The sequence below is a fragment of the Polypterus senegalus genome, chromosome 1 (assembly GCF_016835505.1).
Source record: "Polypterus senegalus isolate Bchr_013 chromosome 1, ASM1683550v1, whole genome shotgun sequence".
Taxonomy (NCBI): domain Eukaryota; kingdom Metazoa; phylum Chordata; class Cladistia; order Polypteriformes; family Polypteridae; genus Polypterus; species Polypterus senegalus.
The window spans coordinates 130295896-130317107 of NC_053154.1; the positions used below are offsets into that span (position 1 = coordinate 130295896).

The window sequence follows — 21212 nt, forward strand, 5'->3', positions numbered from 1 at the left end:
ACTTGGTAGGTACTAGTGATAATGAGCTGAGCTGAACAATGGTGGGTTTCTGAATAGACGGACAAGCTGAGATAATAGGAAAGTCTGTCACACTAGTTTATTAGTGAACTAGTATGTGAAATAACTGCAGTATCAATATAATGTGGAGAACTCAATTCACTTACTCAATTCAGCTTGTAAGGAAAAACAAGAACAGATGGACTTCACTTCACCAACAAAGATGCATTTTTTTTATATATATCTTTGCATTTTATCAATGCAGGCAACAGAGTGAATTTTCCGCTGTACACTAAGACCGATAAAAATCATGTACTGTACTGAGAGATATGTCCTCGTATTTTAAATATGTACTCTTGTATTTCTTAGTCTGCAGGAAATTATAACATAACTGTTTACAAATGAACAAAGAGAACCATAATGTCAATACAATTAGGTTTTATAATGTTTTTAGGAATCCAATTCAGCATTGTACTTCTGCCAGTATTTTAGCTTAATAATACAATATCATACATTTATCAAAGTAATAAACTATGAATTGTAAACCTCTTTCCCAATAGGTCTACTACTCCATATACATGCTAGGATAGAATGCAAATATCATATAAAAATTAACAAACTGGCACAGAAAGCTACATTATTAGACTATATAATATTTAGAAGTTTACAATTAAGGTTTGTCACGTATACCATCCAGTTTACTTTTGTGACAAAAAGCCAATAGGAATATCATTTTAAAGGTCATAATGTGAATCCATATTCTCCTAGGTGAGAAGCACAAACAAAGCAAACACAAACAATTGACAAAAAAGACTGAAAACAAGTAATAAAAACTGTTAATCATTAGCCAACTTATCCTAAACAGTGCTTGGGTACCACCTAGTGGCCATGTATGACATTCAAGAAAAACTGTACTGTATTGGCAACTAAAGCGTTAACTTTGTTTCTGGAGTGTTTTGTGCCAAAGTATTCTTTTAGTTTATGGAACATGCAACTTAATTAGTACTTGTCCACCACAACTTTGTATTGCTACCATACCTATGGAGATTTTCCTTATGTTGCGTATCTCATAAATTAACAGTAGCAGTGATGAATCAAACCAAAGGTTTTTCTCTAGTGTCTAGAGTTTGTGTTTCTTCTCTAATTGCAAGCAAGCCTTCTTGTTTTTTACTCAATATGCGAGAAGCTCTGATGAACTGTGCATTCTGATGTGTCTTTTTAACAACAACACTATTATGGTACTTTGTCATGAATGAATTTAACCCGCGTATTATTCTACTTGGTGATGGCAGTCTCCATTGCTTCCTTTCATCAATCATCTATTTTCAGCTTTAGGGCTGTTATTGGTTGGATGTGGACACCCCTGGTACCATTAACACTAGCAGGGTTTGTATTCTTTGATACATTCATACACTAACCTCTGACACCATAACCATGCACATAACCATGCCACTAAACATCTTCAGTCTTGCCCATCCTTCTTGCATGCATGGTAAAAAATCTCAAGAAACGTGCTAGAATCAAGGGGTTGCTGGTTTGAAGATGTTACAAGAAGTGAGACAGACTATGGAGGCAGAAGATTGGTGGACCAGGAGACAGATTAAGAGTAAGGCTAAAAAAAAATGGAGGAGATGTAGAGAATTACATTTTGAAAAAAACAGATGTGCTTGACATAACTTCTTGGAGAATGGTGACCCACTTTGGTAACATCTGTATTTAGGGAATGACCAGAAAAGAAAAGTGTGGAAGAACAGATGTTTATCATATACATTATGCAAAATAAGATTTACAATGGCTGTATCCTATTTTTACATATGGCTGCTACACAGCTTTAGAATACAGTGTACAAATTTGGGTTGTCTGTGAGGAGTTTGCATGTCCCTCTGTGTTTTCATTTGCTTTTTTCCTTCCATATCCTAATGATGTGCCAATTTGGTTGATTGACAACTCTAAATTGGCCTTCTGTGTGTGAGTGAGTGTGCCCTGCATAAGATTGGCATTATCCAGTGTTGGTTCCTATCTTGTACCTGATGCTGCTAGGATGGGCTTTAGCTCCCTGTAGTACTGAACTGGATTATTAGGTGCAGCAGATGTGGTTTTTTGTATAAGGTGGACTGTGATCACACCCCATTTAGGGTTGGTGCCTGCATGGTGTTGTCAGGAAAGGCTATGACCCCAACAACCCTGAACTTAATAAAACAGGTTCGAAGATGACCCGTACAAGGTGGAAAGTGAACTTCAAAAGTGTGCTCCAATGCTGGTTTACAAAATGGATGGGTGAATTGCAATATGTACTGTATCTATTTTTTCCTGTAATTCACAATCTTCTTCTTTCAGCTGCTCCCTTTAGGGGTTACCACAGTGGATCATCTTCTTCCATATCTTTCTGTCCTCTGTATCTTGTTCTTTCACACCCATCACCTGCATGTCCTCTCTACCACATCCATAAACCTTTGCTTAGGCCTTCCTCTTTTCCTCTTCCCTGGCAGCTCTATCCTTAGCATCCTTCTCTAAATATACCCAGTATCTCACCTCTGCACATGTCCAAACCAAAGCAATCTCACCTCTCTGACTGTCTCCCAACCATCCCACTTGAGCTGACCCTCTAATGTACTCATTTCTAATCCTGTCTATCCTTGTCACACCCAATGCAAATCTTAATATCTTTAACTCTGTTACCTCCAGCTCTGTCTCCTGCTTTCACAATCCCCATTACTCTGTGCTGTTGATCCCAAGTATTTTAACTCATCCTTCGCCAACTCTACCCCCTGCATCCTCACCATTCCACTGACCTCCCTCTCATTTACACACATGTGTAGATAGATAGATAAAACTCCCCACAGAGATAAATAAGCCATCAAAGGTATTAAAAGGATCCAGATGTAAAGGGAAATGACTCTGTTCTGTTTAAAATTCAACAAACAAACACTTTGAGTTGCCTTTTACACAAAGCAGCTCATGCTAGAAACTCCAGTAATCCACCGCAATGTCTTCTTTACCCTTGTTCTGTTCTGTGGTTTCTCTTCAGGTTGGCAGCATGCTGAAGACACCTAAGCTACCCATCTGGCTGTGTAATATCAATGGCACCTACAGCGTCCTCTTCAGCAGCAACCGTTCCCTCCTGTCTGACTGGAAGATGGAGCACTTGTTTGAACTTTACTTTTACAATGGGCAACCTTCGCAGAAGAAAACAGTTGTTCTCACCATAGGTAAATTCAGAGATACTCTATACTGTGAAATTGTGTTGCTTCTTTCTTCTCAAAGGTTACTGAACTGAATACATAGCACTGTCATGTTAAAAAACAACAATAACAATAAGAATTCATTACAAATGACACTGAAGTTTGGTTTTAAGGGATGAAGGCAGCAAATCCTGCCCCTTTTGTCTGCTGGTTTTCATTCACATGTATTAACAATCAAACAGTTTTTTAATGGAGTAATAATTTTGCTGGAATTATTTAAACATCCATATTGGAGTGAAGAATTTTCATCCAGTAGTTGAGCTTATTCATATCCCCATTACCACAGTGCTAGACTTCATGACATGATGTAGTTGCAAGAATGAAAGGTTTGGCAAAAACCAAACGAATTGACGTCTCTCACGGAGGCGACTTCACCTGGTTCCACTTTCCATACAGAACCTCGCAGCTCTAGACAAGGAGGTGGGCTAGCGGTAATTATCAGAGCAGACTTAAATATCAAACAAATCCCAATTGACTGTCCACTGTCTTTTGAGTGCCTGGCTCTTAAACTAATAACGGAAACAGGTCCTGTCTCACTCATTGTTCTTTATCGTCCCCCAAAATACAATGCATCCTTCTTATCTGATCTGATTGAACTTTTAACCCACCTAAGCTCTTACTCTCAGAGAATTATCCTTCTCGCTGATTTCAACATCCATATTGACACTACTACATCTAAACTGAGAAATGAATTCTATCCTTACTGGACTATTTTGACTTGACACAACATGTTGATTTTCCCACCCACTCTGGTGGTCATATATTGGATCTGATCTGCACTTTTGGACTATCTGTTGCCAACATTTACAGCATTGATTTGGGACTCTCTAAAAATAAAGCAATATTTTTCACTGTCTCACTCCCTTTCCTTCCTCTTACCTGTAAACGACAAATTTCTTACAGAAACCTTAAAAATATCTGTCCCTCTATCCTTTCTGGATCCATTTCTGATCTTTTACTGTCTGCACCTATTCCGTCAACACTAGATAGTCTTGTTGACCACTATAACTCAGCCCTTCATTCAGCATTAGATAAAACAGCTCCTTTAAAACATAAGGAGGTTTCCTTTAAATGTTCAGCTCCTTGGTATAATTCAGAATTGCGATCTATGAAAGCAGCTGGCCAACGCCTTGAGAGAATGTCACGTAAGACTGGCCTCACCGTGCACATCCAGGCTTTCTCTGACCACCAAAGAGCTTAAAGAGAAGCACTAACTGCTGCTAAGAACACCCACTATGGCAGAATAATAGAAAGTGGCCACGATAACCCAAGGGTTTTGTTTTCTGTAGTTAATAAACTACTCAACCTGCATCTGGCCCAACTACCTCTTCTACTGAAGTCTGTGAGGATTCCTCCACTTTTTCCGTAACAAAATTAAAGATCTAAATAATTCAACTAACATAAATACATCATCTGTTTATATCTCTCCCTGTTTTCCCACTCCATCCAGCTCCTTCTCTAAGTTCTCACCAATCACATCTGCTTTTGTTAATGACCTGCTTTGTAAGATGACACCGACTACTTGTGTACTGGACCCCATCCCCAGCACACTACTTAAATCCTGCCTTCATGCCATAATCCCGAATGCTACAGCAATAATAAACTCATCCCTTTACACTGGCTCTTTAAAATCGCTTCTGTAACCCAAATGTTAAAAAAGTCTGGTCTTGATGCTGACAAACTTAACAATTTCCGGCCTATTTCCTACTTACCTTTTCTGTCAAAAGCGCTTGAGCGTGTTGTAGCCTTCCCAGCTCACCAATTACTTAACCACTAATAATTTGATGGAACCCTTTCAGTCTGGTTTCAGGGTGCAGCACAGCTGTGAAACTGCTCTGCTATGGGTAACCAATGATTTGCTTATGGCAGCAGACTCTGGACAAACCAGCATATTAATTCTGTTAGACCTCAGTGCAGCATTTGACACTGTCAGACATGACATTCTACTGTCCAGAATGGAGAACATGCTGGGTATCTCTGGCACTGCCCTCCAGTGGTTCAAGTCCTATCTGACTGATAGGCAAGAGTTTGTTAGTCTTGGCAACAGCAGATCCAGCTCAGGCCAGTCACACAAGGAGTTCCTCAGGGCTCTGTCCTGGCCCTCTCTCTTCTGTATTTATATGCTTCCCCTTGGCCATATTATTCGTAGCTATGGACTGGGCTATCATTTTATGCAGATGATACTCAACTCTACTTCAATGTTAAAAGTGGAACTTCATCAGAGCTTTCTCAGCTCACAACCTGCCTTAGTGAAATTAAAACCTGGATGGAGCAGAACTCTTTAAAATTAAATTGCAACAAAACTGAACTCCTGCAAATTGGGACTAAAATGCAACTTAATAAAATGAGCTCCTTCCCAGTCCATCTTGGTGGTGATCTCATCAGACCTGCCTCTACTGCAAAGAATCTTGGTGTCATTTTGATTCCTCCCTCTTATTTTACCCACATAAATCACATTAAGATACTTTCTTACATCCACCTCCATAACATATCCCGTGTTCGCTCCTTTCTCTCCTTTTCTAATGCTGCGAAACTTGTCCATGCTTTTATCACATCCCGCATAGATTATTGTAACTCACTGCTGGCAGGTGCCCCTTCTAATCTTATATCACAGCTCCAGCTTATTCAAAACTCAGCTGCAAGAGTCCTTACTCGAACCAGCAGCAGCGAGCACATCACACCCATCCTGCTCCGTCTTCACTGGCTCCCTGTGTCTTACAGAATCGAATATAAAATCCTACTAATAACCTACAAAGCCTTAAATAACCTCACGCCAAACTACATCTGTGACCTTCTCCATCACTATGTGCCTGCTGCCCACTAAAGTCCTCTGATTCTGGCAATCTTGTTGTGCCCCACACTAATCTACACTCCATAGGTGACAGGGCCTTCAGCTGTATAGTGCCCAGACTCTGGAATGACCTACCGAAATTAATCAGATCAGCTGACTCCATGAATTCTTTTAAAAAACAACTCAAAACTCATCTGTTCAGGAAGGCTTTTAGCTCTACTTGACTTTATTACCCTTCTTTCAGTTTACCTCTGTCAAGATGCTCATGTAACCTGTGTGTGTGTGCTAGACCATCAATTATGTTGTCTGTTAGGCTTTCTCTGAATTTACTGTCTTAATCTTCTTTATTTATTTATTTGGTTTGTACTATGCTATATACAGTATACTCTGCCGTTCTTTCTTATATTCTGTAAGTGCCTTGAGCATGGGAAAGGTGCTATATAAATAAAATGTATTATTATTATTATTATTTATGACTTGAAGTTAACATAATATTGAGGTCAGGGAAGCTTAGAAGAGTTGGATCATTAACAATATGACTTTGGTGTCCTTATTTCGAACTCTGATTAGTCTGTCACAGGCAACATGCACTTAAGTCACCACCCAGTGTAAACTTCAAATGAATTTAAAAATATGATGAAAGGAACCGCTTAATGTCTAGTGTGGCTTGTAATAATTATCCAAGAAATCTAGCAAGCATGTATTTCTGATCACAAGGGAGGAAAACGCAAACAAGCAGAGAGAGGAATTAGATCAACCAAAGCTACTCTCCAATGTTGTCTGGTGTAAGAAGAAGGAGACTGACTACTATAAATAGGAATCTGCAATAACTGTAATCTTATTAAACACACTGGTAATACACAAAACACAGGGGCTGCAGGGGGCATCCAGAAGGTAGTACTCCCTAGTGACCACAGGTGTTTAGGACCCCATCTACGTATAGCTCACTTCCTGGCACTGAAAGTACAGTACAAATGCATTTATTTTATTAATCATTTTGCTTTCCACATTTAAGATAGACTGTAAGATTTTATATCTCTTGTGACCACAAGGAGGCACCACTGAGCCCCAAGCCCAAAACACAGTAATAAACACCCATTATCCAACTCGCTGTATCCTAACACAGAGTCACGGGGTCTGCTGAAGCCAATCCCAGCCCACCACAGTGCACACACACACACACACACACACCAAGCACACACTAGAGACAATTTAGGATTTCCAATGCACCTAATCTGCATGTTGTTGGACTATGGGAGGAAACCGGAGCACCCGGTGGAAACCCATGCAGACACAGGGAGAACATGCAAACTCCATGCAGGGAGGACCCAGGAAGCAAACCCCGGTCTCCTTACAGTGAGGCAGCAGCGCTACCACTGCGCCACCATGCCGCCCACACAGTAATACACCATATGTTACTGGAATAAAATAAAGGATTTTTATTCTCCCAAACACTTCTTCACAATCTCCTCTCCAGGATCAGCCACAATAATTATACAAAAACCATAAAATTCTTCTTCCTCTCTAATTTCGATGAGTTTTGCCTGCTGCCTCCTGACTCTGACTCATTGATATAAGGCAACAGGCTCCCTTTTAAGCAAGATCCAGAAATATTTCTGATGCTATGCTGTGTCTTCCTGGAAGCACTTCCGGGAAAGTAGGGAGGTCCTCCTGCGACGGCATCCTCTATTGGTACCCAGGGATCGTGACAGGGCTGCACTTCTAGACTCCAGCACCCAAGCACCAGCAGGTGTCCTGACTGGGTTGCCATATGGGGACCACTGCCACCTGGTGTATGGTGGATGAAACCGGTCCAGACTCTTGGCTTCTTCTAGTCCATCCATTATATCACGCCGGCCAGACATAAAGTTATTTTTCTGTCCCACCAGCCACTACATCTGTCATTCGACTCTGGCCTCCCATCCGGGTAAGAAACCATCCTCCTTCCCAGCTGGGACACCTGTTCTCATCCTACACTGTGAAACTTGCTACGACACATTGAAGTTGATCAACTGTTTTAGTTTACAGTAGATACTTTTAAATAGCATTATTTCTAAATATTGGTCTCTTGCCTGCATGCATGCAGAAATGATTCTTCATACCGGACAGCACCACATTTATTGTCACATTTATGGTAAAATACACATATCAAAAATCTGGTTATGACCCTATACTACTGTAAGATGAGTGCGACTCACCAAGTTTGTTATTAGATTGGTCTACTCTAGCACCTAAAGCTTAACACACACAGGGATCCTGTCCACAAAAGTAGGTACAAGTAAGTCCTCCACTGCCAGTCACTCTTCAGTACTCCATTACCTTTGGTGGGAACAACATGTAGGTGTCCCCAAATATAACTCAGACCTAAATGTTACTTTGGCCCTCAGAAATATCTTAGACAAGTGAAGGCTGATACACAGCCACACTTTTAGTTATGTGCCACTAGCCAACCAAAAATGTCTTATTTCTACTGCACTGCTCCTCTATTCATGAGTTGCTCCCCTCAGCCTGAAAACCATATCATTCTAGATATAAAGACAAAGTACAGAAATGCAAAAGCAAAAAGGTATTTATTGAAGTAGAATAATGCCAATAGAAGAAAGTATAATAAAAACATAAATGGATAGCTAAAGTCTAGATGTAAATTGTCCTAGAAAGCTTGCTGGTGAAATTGGTACCAATGTCAGGTGTGGATGTTGTCCTGGGCGGCTTTTAGATGCAGCTGGCAGGCTGATGCATGAATTGGTTACTCCTATATCCAGATGAAATTATATTTGTCTCCATTTTTTTACTATTTTAAAATTATTTTTTATTATTACACATACATTTTAAAGCTAAAAGCACCATCAATTATTTAGATAACAAGACTGATACATTAAGGTTATAAATTGGTTAATTATTTGCCACACGAAAGAAAGAACGTAAATGTAGTTAGATCATTTACTTTCAAGGTGAATTGCCTTTGTTAATAAGTTAGGTCATTTATTGTTCATCACAGTTCATTTGAGCAAAATTATAAACTTAATATAGGCAGTCAGCAGTTTAAAAAAATATATGGTTTTTATCTTCCAGGACAGGCCCTGACAGGCAATGATCAGGACAAAGATCAGTTAATAAAAAGCATTCCAATATCAAAACACACTACAGATAAATAAAAATCTGAAACCCCCAAGTAACTAGGGATGCCTAGTCAATGTCTGCACAAGCACTATAAGCCAGAAACCATGTGAAATAATCGTACTAATGAGGCTCAAACATCTTCATGTAATGGCCAAGAAACTTCAAACACAAATCAATGGCAAGGAGAGGGTACAGCCAAGGACATGGTAAAGTGTAATGTGTTTCAGTGCCCTCCCCTCAAGGTGAGGCTTTCAGACCCATCAAACCTGTTCACTATTGTGTGTAACGGCCATTGCCTGGAAATCCCAGAGTTAAGGAGGACACATATCTTCATAGAAATATCAATTACCTGAAGAAAGTTGCTACTGAACAATTTGCTGTGGACATTTTCAAGTCTCCTTTTTCAATATAAAGCTTTAACAAAAGTATCAGGTGCTACTTAAATAGACGTTGTTCTGGACATGTTTAATATGTTAACAGTCAAAATAATTCAGTTGTTGACAACAAACAAAAAATCTGAAAGCTGCAGGCAAATCACCAGGTTCAAATTAATTTCAGTTAAGCTAAAAACCAATACAGATGAAGAAAGACCACGGCTTTGATCCAAAAGAACTTTATGTCTAACAACAAAACTGTTTCCCTGAAAAACTGACCATATAGCAGTCCATCAAGATTAGGTCATCGTTAGGTATGGTTTTGCAAAGTTGTTTTAATTTTCTACCTATACGTAATGTGAAAATAAATGTATTACTCTTTTGCTTTTATTTTGCTTTCTATCAATATTAGCTCACTTGCAAGTGTTGGCATTTTAAGATGGTTGCCTGGTTCGTGTACTTCAGTATATAAACTTGTGTGATAGGGAACATTAAACATATGTGTGACAAATCTTCCTATTAGACATGTTAAGCATTTCAGGATATGACATACAAGAAGGTCCATCATTTTTGACCACCTTACAGGAGAAGTTTCTGTGATTTGGCTAGCAATGAAATAAACTGCCTCTGAAATCTTTTCATCTGTATACATTTATAGATCTTTTTTATAGATAGATTTGTCTGGTTATGGCAGGCAAAATCAAATTTACTGATTTGATCATTTTTGTTTAGATTGGCTTGCCATGACTCAACTCATTTTTTTCATTTTTCAATGGTATTATTAAGAGTGTACATTCAGCTGGAGTTCTTTGTCAGGCTTCATTTATTTTTTTCTCTCCATCCTTGACCAGGTGTCTTAAACCTGGACACGGTCTTCACGCACTTGAATGCTCCCATTTTTCTGAAGTGAATTAAGCCTCTAGGGCTAGTACTTGTCTTTGCCAAGTACAGGTTAATTTACTGATAATGTTCTTCTCTCCAAGGTTCAAATCAAAATCTCCTTCCACATTATTGCTAATAAAAAGCTAGCATGATGAGCCATCATAATCACTAAACCTTTAAAAAAACATCTAAAATCACACCTACTGTATTTTATTGTCACTGATATGCTCTATCTTTTATTCTGTTGGAGTGGTCCCAACATTTGCAAGCTCCCTATATCTGTCAACTCTGCATTACTAGTAAATGCCTAGAAAAATAATTTGAACACTGTTCACTAAGAAAGGTGGTTCACAACTTTATCAGGGTTCCTCTGTGTGTAACCCTTGCTTGGGATAAAAGATGAATATGTTTCATATTGCTTAAGAATCACAATTTATTAAATGAAAACACAAAGTAGGTATAAGTAGAGGGAGACAAAAGTGTTAAGTGTTCATGTGTCACTGTGTCTTGCTATGCAGTAAATTATTCATTGTCTTCATAAGATTATTTAACCCCACTTGCCCAGTCCCCAGAACACTACAATATATAAGATGTAATCTTCCTTACACCTCCTGTTTTCTGTCCCTATCATATGCAGGCAAAATTATTTCCTTGTCAGTAATGAGAAGTCAAGTAAAATGACACCTTTTATTGGCTAAAAAAGAGTACAATATGCAGGCTTTCAAGGCAACTCAAGCCCCTTCTTCAGGGAAGATTTAATACAGAAACTGGAGTTCCCTGTGTTTATATAAACACCAGGACAGATACAACATTTGAAAACCTTTAAGTGACACATCTTAAATGTAAAAAAATAGTAGACCTCTTCAGGCTAAGATTCATATTAGCAAGAGAGGAGAACAATGTATGGTCATGATCTTTGGATAAGATAACTGTCCAACAAAGTCTTTTGAAGTTTCTGATGAGTTTTTCAATACATTGTGGGTTTGTAGTCAGGTTGTCTCTGTCAGCCCTAGAGATGCAAACAACCCTCATATCTGGCCATAAAACTCTTGTCTCTATTGAAACCATGGTGTAATGTGTTAAATTTTAGCATGAGTTTAACTTCTCATTCTTAGTAACCTTTGAAATTGATCTCAGGATTGCCACATAAATTTGCAGCAAAGACAGGTTACGGTTCCTTCTGGTAATCCCTTGAATTATCTTTGAGTCCACTCTTGCAGTATAAATTACATGAGATGTAAAGATGTTAGCAGTCTCCTTCCTTCTGTATTGGGCAACACAGCTGAACCAGTGTCAGATGGAATTTCTCTTCTGCAACCTGCTGGCAACCCATATCCATTTTCTTTGGAGGTTTCTACAGCTGCAGCAGTTTCTGCCTTGTACACACTGGACTGGCTCCTTCTTTTTCATTTCTTCACAGGACAACTAGAAATTCTGACATCTGAGCAATCCATTATACAACATACAAATTAACTGAGAATGTTAATAAAGTCCATCCTTAAAAACTTAAATGCAAGTTGTGGACCACCAGGGCGCATACAGCCACCCTAACCTGACACCGACAGGCAGGCACATAAATTTAGCACAGCACACGTTTTTTTACAGCTGTGTTAGTGCTTGTACCTTGCTCCCAAAAGCACAGCACAGTACATACAGCACCACAGCCCAATTCACAGTCCTTCCACCTCCAGTCCTCCCTCACAAGCTTTGTCCTTCCTCCTCTTGACTCTGGCTCTCTGAATGGAGTGAGGCCCTGGGAGTGTTCCAGGTGGCTCATCAGTTGAATCTGGAATCACTCCCAGGTGTGGTGAAAGCACAAAGTAGGAGTCTGCAGCTCCCCCTGGCAACCTCCACAGAACCCAACACAGCTGTGCCAAACTCCAACTCCCAGTGTGCCCTGAGGGAATCCATGGTGCCACGGGTGCCCAGGAGGTCTATCCTCTAATGTCCTGGAGGAGCCTTCCATCCAGCTGGCATCCCATCCGTGTAATGGCCATAGCTGCTGTCACAAAAAAAAAAAAAAAATATATATATATATATACTGCTCAAAAGAATTAAAGGAACACTTTTAATCAGAGTATAGCATAAAGTCAATGAAACTTATGGGATATTAATCTGGTCAGTTAAGTAGCAGAGGGGGTTGTTAATAGTTTCAGCTGCTGTGGTGTTAATGAAATTAACAACAGATGCACTAGAGGGGCAACAATGAGATGACCCCCAAAACAGGAATGGTTTAACAGGTGGAGGCCACTGACATTTTTCCCTCCCCATCTTTTCTGACTGTTTCGTCACTAGTTTTGCATTTGGCTACAGTCAGTGTCACTACTGGTAGCATTTGGTGGTGGGTTAATGATTGTCTGGGGAGGCATATCCATGGAGGGTCACACAGACCGCTACAGGCTTGACAAAGGCACCTTGGCTGCCATTAGGTATCAGGATGAAATCCTTGGACCCATTGTCAGACCCTATGCTGGTACAGTGGCTCCTGGTGCATGACAATTCCTGGCCTCATGTGGTGAGAGTATGCAGGCAGTTCCTGGAGGATGAAGGAATTGATACCATTGACTGGCCACCACACTTTCCTGACCTAAATCCAATAGAACACCTCTGGGACATTATGTTTTGGTCCATCCAATGCCACCAGGTTGCACCTCAGACTGTCCAGGAGCTCAGTGATGCCCTGGTCAAGATCTGGGAGGAGATCCCCCACAACACCATCTGTCATCTCATTAGAAGCATGCACCGATGTTGTCAGGCATGTATACAAGAACACAGGGGCCATACAAAGTGCTGCGTACAATTTTGAGTTGCTGCAATTAAATTTTGGCAAAATGGACTAGCCTGCCACATAATTTTTCACTCTGATTTTTGGGGCGTCTTTGAATTCAGGGCTCTGTAGGTTGATCATTTTCATTTCCATCAAACGATGTGGCATCCTTTCGTTCCTAGCACATTACCCAGTCTATATCATTATAGATATCCATGAGGATTTCATTTTCCCATTGAGATCTGATGTGTTTTCAAAGTGTTCCTTTAATTTTTTTGAGCAGTTTGTTTATATATATATATATATATATATATATATAGCATAGTTTATTGTCAAATAATGCAAACAGTATGTAACACGTGTTTCGCCCTTATTTGGGCTTATCAGGCGTACACACTCACTGCTCCCCTTGCAGGGATCAAACCTTGGACGTCAGAGACAAAGTCCCTTTACGCTGCGCCATGGCATGTGGCTCATTTATTTGACGGCCTGTAGATCGGAGTAATTATATTAATTTCATTCGTAGTCTGAGTCCCGACCTGATTGTATGGGTGGTTACCTACCAGGTAAAGCATGTGATGTTTGCCGAATATATATACAATGTGAGTCAAAATTATGTTAACACTAATGGTACTGCAATGTATATACTTATATACAATTTTTGTGGACAGTTTATGTGCCACATATGGTACATGTGTTGAACATGATGGCGAACAGCTTGACACATTCCTGTAAATCATCTTGCACATATGAAATATGTTTTGTGAACAAAATGCTTCCGCCATTCAAATGTTTACATTATTTTGACTCATCCTGTATATATATATACAGGTATATATATACAGTACAGGCCAAAGGTTTGGAGACACCTCCTCATTCAATATGTTTTCTTTATTTTCATGACCATTTACATTGGTAGATTCTCACTGAAGACATCAAAACTATGAATGAACACATGTGGAGTTATGTACTTAACAAAAAAAGGTGAAATAACTGAAAACATGTTTTATATTCTAGTTTCTTCAAAATAGCCACCCTTTGCTCTGATTACTGCTTTGCACACTCTTGGCATTCTCTCGATGAGCTTCAACAGGTAGTCACCTGAAATGGTTTTCCAACAGTCTTGAAGGAGTTCCCAGAGGTGTTTAGCACTTGTTGGCCCCTTTGCCTTCACTCTGCTATTTTGAAGAAACTAGAATATAAAACATGTTTTCAGTTATTTCACCTTTTTTTTAAGGACATAACTCCACATGTGTTCATTCATAGTTTTGATGCCTTCAGTGAGAATCTACCAATGTAAATGGTCGTGAAAATAAAGAAAACACATTGAATAAGAAGGTGTGTCCAAACTTTTGGTCTGTACTGTATATATACAGTATATATATATATATAATATAAAAAAATCTTGAGTTGAGACGTAATCATCTCGGAGAGACACATTGAAGTCCTGTGAGACTTCTTGCACATCACGCCCTACTTACAAACAATTTCTATGAGACACTTTAACATCCCATGAGACAAGGAAGTGAGACAATAGGACAGCTGCTGTACAGGCTTTTAAATGATCGACACACAGCGCAACATGCAGATCACGCATCTCGGTAGCAGCTAGCAGACAGCCAGCAGCTTATCCATCTGCATCTCCTTAGCTGTGTTCAGGCCCCCCTTCACAACGTGAGCGGCAGAAACGCGAAGGGGGTGGGGGTTGAGGGGTGTTCGAGCAAAGCGAGTAGGGGGCACAGCCCCCTTGTATATATATATATATAATTTTTTAATCTGAATTGCAGTCTGAGAATCTAATACTCTGATCATCACCCTGCCAAATAAGTAAACCAGCAACTGTGTCACAGTATCAGAGGCTTTAACTCAGGTGCTGACAACCGAGGTTTGCTCAAAGGTGCGTACACCTGACAAATCCTAATAAGGGTGAAACACTTGTTGTGTACTGTTCGTATTATTTGGAAGATACTGCATCACACACACACACACACACATATATATAGTAATGAGTGTTGATGCAATACAGCTGCAAACCTAACTTTGATTTCCAGGCTAGAGAATATACAGTATCTGTGAAATTAACACATTCTATTCCTATCTATGTTGTTTTTTGTTCAAGTAATCCTGTCTCCTACCACTTCTCAAAGTCAGCCGTGTCAGGTTAATTGTAAAATAGCTTAACATGAATCACCATATCTTGCAACAGACTGGCATCTCAATGTGGGATGGTTAGTGCTTTGTCTCTAATACTTCTTCAATTGTCTTAGGCTCACTGAGAACTTTTGTTTAATTAAGATAATTAAGAAATTGAATTATTGATTCTATAGGGAACTACATACTTGGAAAAAACACCTTTTTAATATAAATGTAAGGAAAGGGTGAACATAGATAGTGACAAAGGAACATATGTTTAAGAAAAGGAGCTGCAACACTGGACCTAATAACACAGGGGATAGAGTGGCCTCTCCCATTCTCAGCACAACATCTGTCATCAAACATTCTGATCATGCTCCCTTTTAACTTCTGTAATACAGATTTATTTTCTGTTCTAAGGTCATTTTTATATGGCTCACTAGTAACTTTTGTGATAGAATTGTGGTTTATTCCAAAATTACTTCAGGCCTCCATGACTCGCTTCTGTCAAATGTTTGTTCCATTCAAATGATCAGGTGGTATCTAGGTAATCCCTTTCATATCCTTCCCTTATCTTATCATCATCCATCCATCCATCCATTTTCAAACCCGCTGAATCCGAATACAGGGTTACGGGGGTCTGCTGGAGCCAATCCCAGCCAACACAGGGCACAAGGCAGGAACCAATCCTGGGCAGAATAGGACTCAATACTACCTGCTTGGATGTTTCAGCCTGCCTGAAAAGAAAGAGGGATTTGTACCGATACTATGCTTCTACTCAGATCCAGATAAATGACACAGTAACTAATGACTAGTACCCCAAGCTACTCACAGATGTTTCTTTCAGTCACTAGTATAAGTTCTCTATAAAAGGTCTTATGAGTAGACCATGTTTATGCCAGTCCCACTATATTGATTTTTTTAAAACTCTTGTCTTACTGCTGCTGGCTTGGCACTCATAAGTTCATATAAGGACCCATTTGAATCACCATGCCAGATCATGAAGGGAGAATATTGCACTCAAATAAATGTTTTGAAACTATTTCATCTAGCCTTTCTCTGTGTTGTCTATGTATTTATTGATTTATATATTTACAGACACCCATTCTCACCATTGGGAGGAAGGTCATCATGAAGGGGAAGGAGACATTGAGAAAAGATTTCCCTCTGTGGAGATGACAATTCGAACCAAATGGGAAGGAGCAGCTATAGACTGGAATGGAACTGTGCCCTTTTTTTAATCTACTAAACAAGGTGTTTTTCTTGGAGGTTTTAATTTTTCTCTTTTTGATTGGAATCATTTCCTTTTATTTGTCCTCCAGTCAATAGAATCATACAAGTGTTACAAAAAACTCCACGGCTCTAGAGCTGAATTTAGACTTGTGAGCTGTCAGCCACTCCATTAATCTGACAAATATTGAATTTACCTTCTTATAAAAATGACTATATGCAAAGAATTCTTTTTCTGTTAAATGCTATTTTTTCAAAAAATGAATAAAATTTTAATTAATACCAGTCTTTGATGATAGTGTATATCTTTGAGTATGTATGAATTTGTGTGTTTATTGGCTACTATTAAAGTGATGTTTTATGTTTCATGATCTTATGCCATTTTGAAAATTCATCAGTTCCTTGCCATTATTTTGTTTGGCCAGCATGCACCCAGAATCTCCAAAATCGTGATGCTCAGAACCCACTTTGATTAGACTATATTGCTCGATAAGCTGGATACTCGCCTCTAAGAGACTAAAGGTGGAACTGAAGTATTGAGAAACTAAAGTAGATGTGTTGGAAACAACAAATGCCTGGTGTCCTCAACATGGGAAGTACTCCACACGACTAGACTTTTACTGCAGAAAACCTAAAACGTTTAAACAAAACATTTACAGCCATGTGTCAAGACAAAGGGCAGCCTGATTTTGCAATGATTAGTATTACTGCTTAATGGATCCAAAAATCTGTGATCAAGTCTCAGCTTATTTGGTGTCTGAATGTCTGTGTGGATTTTCCTCCCACTTCTCCAAAGACCTGCAGTTTAAGTTAACTGGTGACTCTAAAATGATACAAGTCATTAGTCAGCCCTGCAATGCACCAGTATGCTGTACTGGGTTATTTCCTCACTTTCCTCAGAGTTTTTGGAATAGGCTGTAGCTTTCTGCGATCTTGAATTGGATGAAGTGGTTTGAGACTGTTTGACTACATCTGGGCTAAATCCAACACCACCAACACCAGTTGAATGTTATCCTCTACTGGTTACTCATGGCAGCATCTTATTACAAGGCTACTTCACATCAGTAGAACCTCAGATATATTGCATTAGCATATAAAATATCGTTCTTGATTATTTTTCAAATTGTTGCCTGCCTTTTAGCAAATCCAGTATAAAGTCCCAAGATGACCTACACACTTTCAAGACCACCTGAATAAATTGTACTGGCAGCCTTTAGCTCTGCCTTTATTCTGTGTACTGCTGTAATGGACTCTGAATGCTAAAATCCTGACCAGTATAGGTTTGCTAGGAGAATGAATATTGTATGAAGTGGTTATCATCGTTTTTGTTACAATGATGTCCCACTCCAGCAAGCCACATGGGGACTTGACTAAGTTGGTAAGCAGAATGAAGATTCGTCTGCAGTCTTACTTGTAGCCCACACATGTGCCTTGTTATTTTTTTCTGAATACCAGTGATGTTAGTAAAAGATGAAGTGACATCTTTGTCTCTCTGTCTCTACTGGTAGGTTAAAAGTTGCTTGTCTTTGGAGCTCTTGGGTCTGGACACTCTCCAAAATCACAGCAAGTCTTAGCATTACATTAAATCCCTCACTAAACCATTGTACTGTATTACAGCAAAAAAGCCTAACCTGATTGTAGAATAACTTGAATATCCCATAAGAAAAAAAAATAAACAAAAAAGCTTTGAAAAATCAAGACACCTCTGAAATTTATCAAAACCTCTAATCTTTATCAAATAAATATTACACTGGTACTTAATGATTTGATTACCTTCAATGCATCCAGTGTAATAAATTTCAGGAAAATGGAAAGCCAAAGCCATAAAACAAAATCTCCTTGAAAAACAAGGAAATAATTAACTAATTATATTTGTTGAACAATTAAACAATAATTCAGCCAAAATAATTAAACTAATAAATCATACTATAAAGACAAATTTAGCAGTTACAAGTTAATATATATTATAACAATCGAGATTAATTAAATAAATAAAATTACACTGAGAAAATGGAAGAAAGGAAATAAACAATAATTACAGATTGCTTAGTAAAAATTATTAGTTAACAAAATCCAAATTAAGACCCTTTTGGGGTCTTTAAACCTGGCAAAATAAAAGAACGATCAAAGCCCAGAAAAAAAGCACTTGATTCTTTACTTTTACTGTTTTAGAGCTAAGACTTTGACCCAAGGGGAGAAATCAAAATGACGCCAGAAACTATAAAGAATGTAAAATTTAACACCTGGATTAGCAATAGCGCAATCTAAATGTTGGGAATCCCATTCAACACAAGGAAGACTGTAAAGCCATTGAATGCCTCACCCTAGAACTGTGACGAAGACAGCCCCTTACTAGGACAATGCAGCAGTGCATCTGAGTAATCGATAGTAACAATATGTAGTCTGTACTGGGAGATCCTGTCTACTTTGCCTCTAGTTTAAGAGAAAAGGGGAAACAAACAGCTAACTATTAAAACAGACATTAAGGGGAAAAAATAGCCAGGAGTCGCAACTCACAGAGAAGAGTAAGAAAATAAACTGTGAGCTTTATCAAAATGTCTCACTGTTTGAAGATATCTTCAAAAGGAAAGTTACTAATTAATTTATGGATTGATCTGCACCAAGTCACCCTTCACGCCAATTGTACTAAAATACACAACATGATATAATGTAATAGAAAAACAGAAACCAGCTTACCTGTGAAACTAGCTGTGAACATTTTAAAAATCCAATGTGCAATGACTGTCTTTAAAAGTTGAGACAGAAATCATAATTATAGAGTGCAAGAAAATGGTGGACATCCAAACTCTCAATAAAAATAAATCCTTTAGGAAATGGTCCCTTGCTAAAATTTACCTGGTTGTTGTGTCTAAAAGATAAATATGTTTATGTTGACTTCTCTCTTACAGATCTCATCTGGCTTTGTGACACATCAAATGCCTAAACACCATTTTTTGGAAGATCACCTGACTGTATTCTACTCTTTGGCTGTGAAGCATCACTTACACATTAGACTGTGTTGTGTTCAGATCAATGATGTTTATCTGACTTTAACTTCACTCCTCTTTTCCCCCCAACGTGCCACCAAAGAAAGGAGAGAGAGGAGAAGAGGAGCACATGCTGATACAGCGCATTGCTGCACTCACCACATGACAAACCAAATCAGAATCCCAGATTAGGACCCAAGTGCAGCCATGCAATGGGTGGCACCTCAGCACCACACTAGTTCAAATGGAATGGAACTGTGTGAGGTTTCTTATGGTGGCTGGAGTGCCAATTCTGCCGCCAACCCCCAGGTTTTTCCCTGCAGGTTGGAGGGCCTACTCGTAGGGCTGGATGCAGACTAATGTCATACCCAGAACCAAAGAAAGGGCTGGAATATTTTTACAAAATACAGTTTAAAAGCAAACCCATGTATACATTAATGAGTGTCTTCCAGGCTCTGCATATTATACAGCACTTCAAATCTCTTTAATTATTGTCAAAATATATTGGGAAGACAATATATATATGAGGAGTTTTACTAAAGCAGGACACAGTACAATTACTTGCAGATTTTTTTTTTGCTTTTGTTTTGAAAATTGGAGAACATAAGGTAAACCGCCATCACATAACACAACGTCTCCAATTATTTTCAGTTGTAGACTTCATTTAATCTTAACAAGTCAGGGCAGTTACAGCTTGCTCCTCTGAGCGCCAGTTGTGTAGTCTAACATTTCCGAAAACTCAACCACAGAGGTCTGTGACTTGTTCCAACAAAATAAAACAGATTTTATTTTGTCTTAGGTTATGGGGTGGTTTGTGTGCTTGTGAGAGCTAACAAGCAATGAGCATTCACCCAAACCAATTATCCACACAATGCGTCCACAAATAAAGAAAAAAATGGGTGTTCTGTAATATGCAGACAGAAGACAAGCTTATCTATATGATGTCCTGAGCTTGCCATACCACAACAGAATGGAGAAAGGTAAAAGCAAGCCACTGAACTCAACGTACTAGGAAAGCATTTGTAATGGCAATGCCATTGTCAGACAGGAAATTAATTAGCTGTCAAAATGTGTCAAGCTCTCAGTAGTTCAGAAATTTGTCATCTCCTGCAATTCCTAGTGGTGTAATCTGACAACCTCAAGGCAACGTCATCCAGAACTTGAAGTTGTTAACTGCTCTCCAACTAGAAGTTATGCTAGTGTGCCACTGACGTGCCTAGGGCCTCAAAGTTCCCTTGTCTAAAAAACTATTCCTTTGATAAGTTTACACTTTTGGGTACAGTCAGCAGGTTTCACAAAAAGAAACAATCAGCACTCAGGGAGGAAGATGAGAAGACATCACCTGAAATTGTTAACACATTAGACTGCTCCCAAGTTTACAGGCAAATGGTGGAATGGAAAAATACCATTAACAAATGCAAATTATTTAGCTAAACAATTTTCATGCATTTTGCTGTACAATTTCACAAAAAACACATATACATTTAGAGGCTGGTGTGGCAGGATGGGAGAGTAATTATTCTTGCCATTTAATAGCTTTAGAGTTCTGGTATCTAATACTGTACAGTCGCTGCACATTCTACACATTCTGCTTGTTTCAGCATGAGCTCTTCCCAGGAAGTCCAATTTTCCTCCCATATCCCAAAGACATCTATGATAAATTTAATCGCTAACTAGAAATTGTTCCTG

At 38.9% G+C, this 21212-nt stretch overlaps 1 protein-coding gene across 1 annotated transcript in view; it reads left to right on the plus strand.

Moving 5' to 3' along the window:
* mindy4b (MINDY family member 4B) overlaps positions 1-16821 on the plus strand; it is a 54229-nt gene extending 37408 nt beyond the window's left edge. Inside the window, exons 12-13 of the mRNA XM_039757991.1 lie at positions 3026-3206; positions 16405-16821. Coding sequence (XP_039613925.1) covers positions 3026-3206; positions 16405-16547 — 324 coding nt within the window. The 3' untranslated portion in view covers positions 16548-16821. The remainder of the gene's footprint in view (positions 1-3025; positions 3207-16404) is intronic.
* Positions 16822-21212: the final 4391 nt, after the last annotated feature.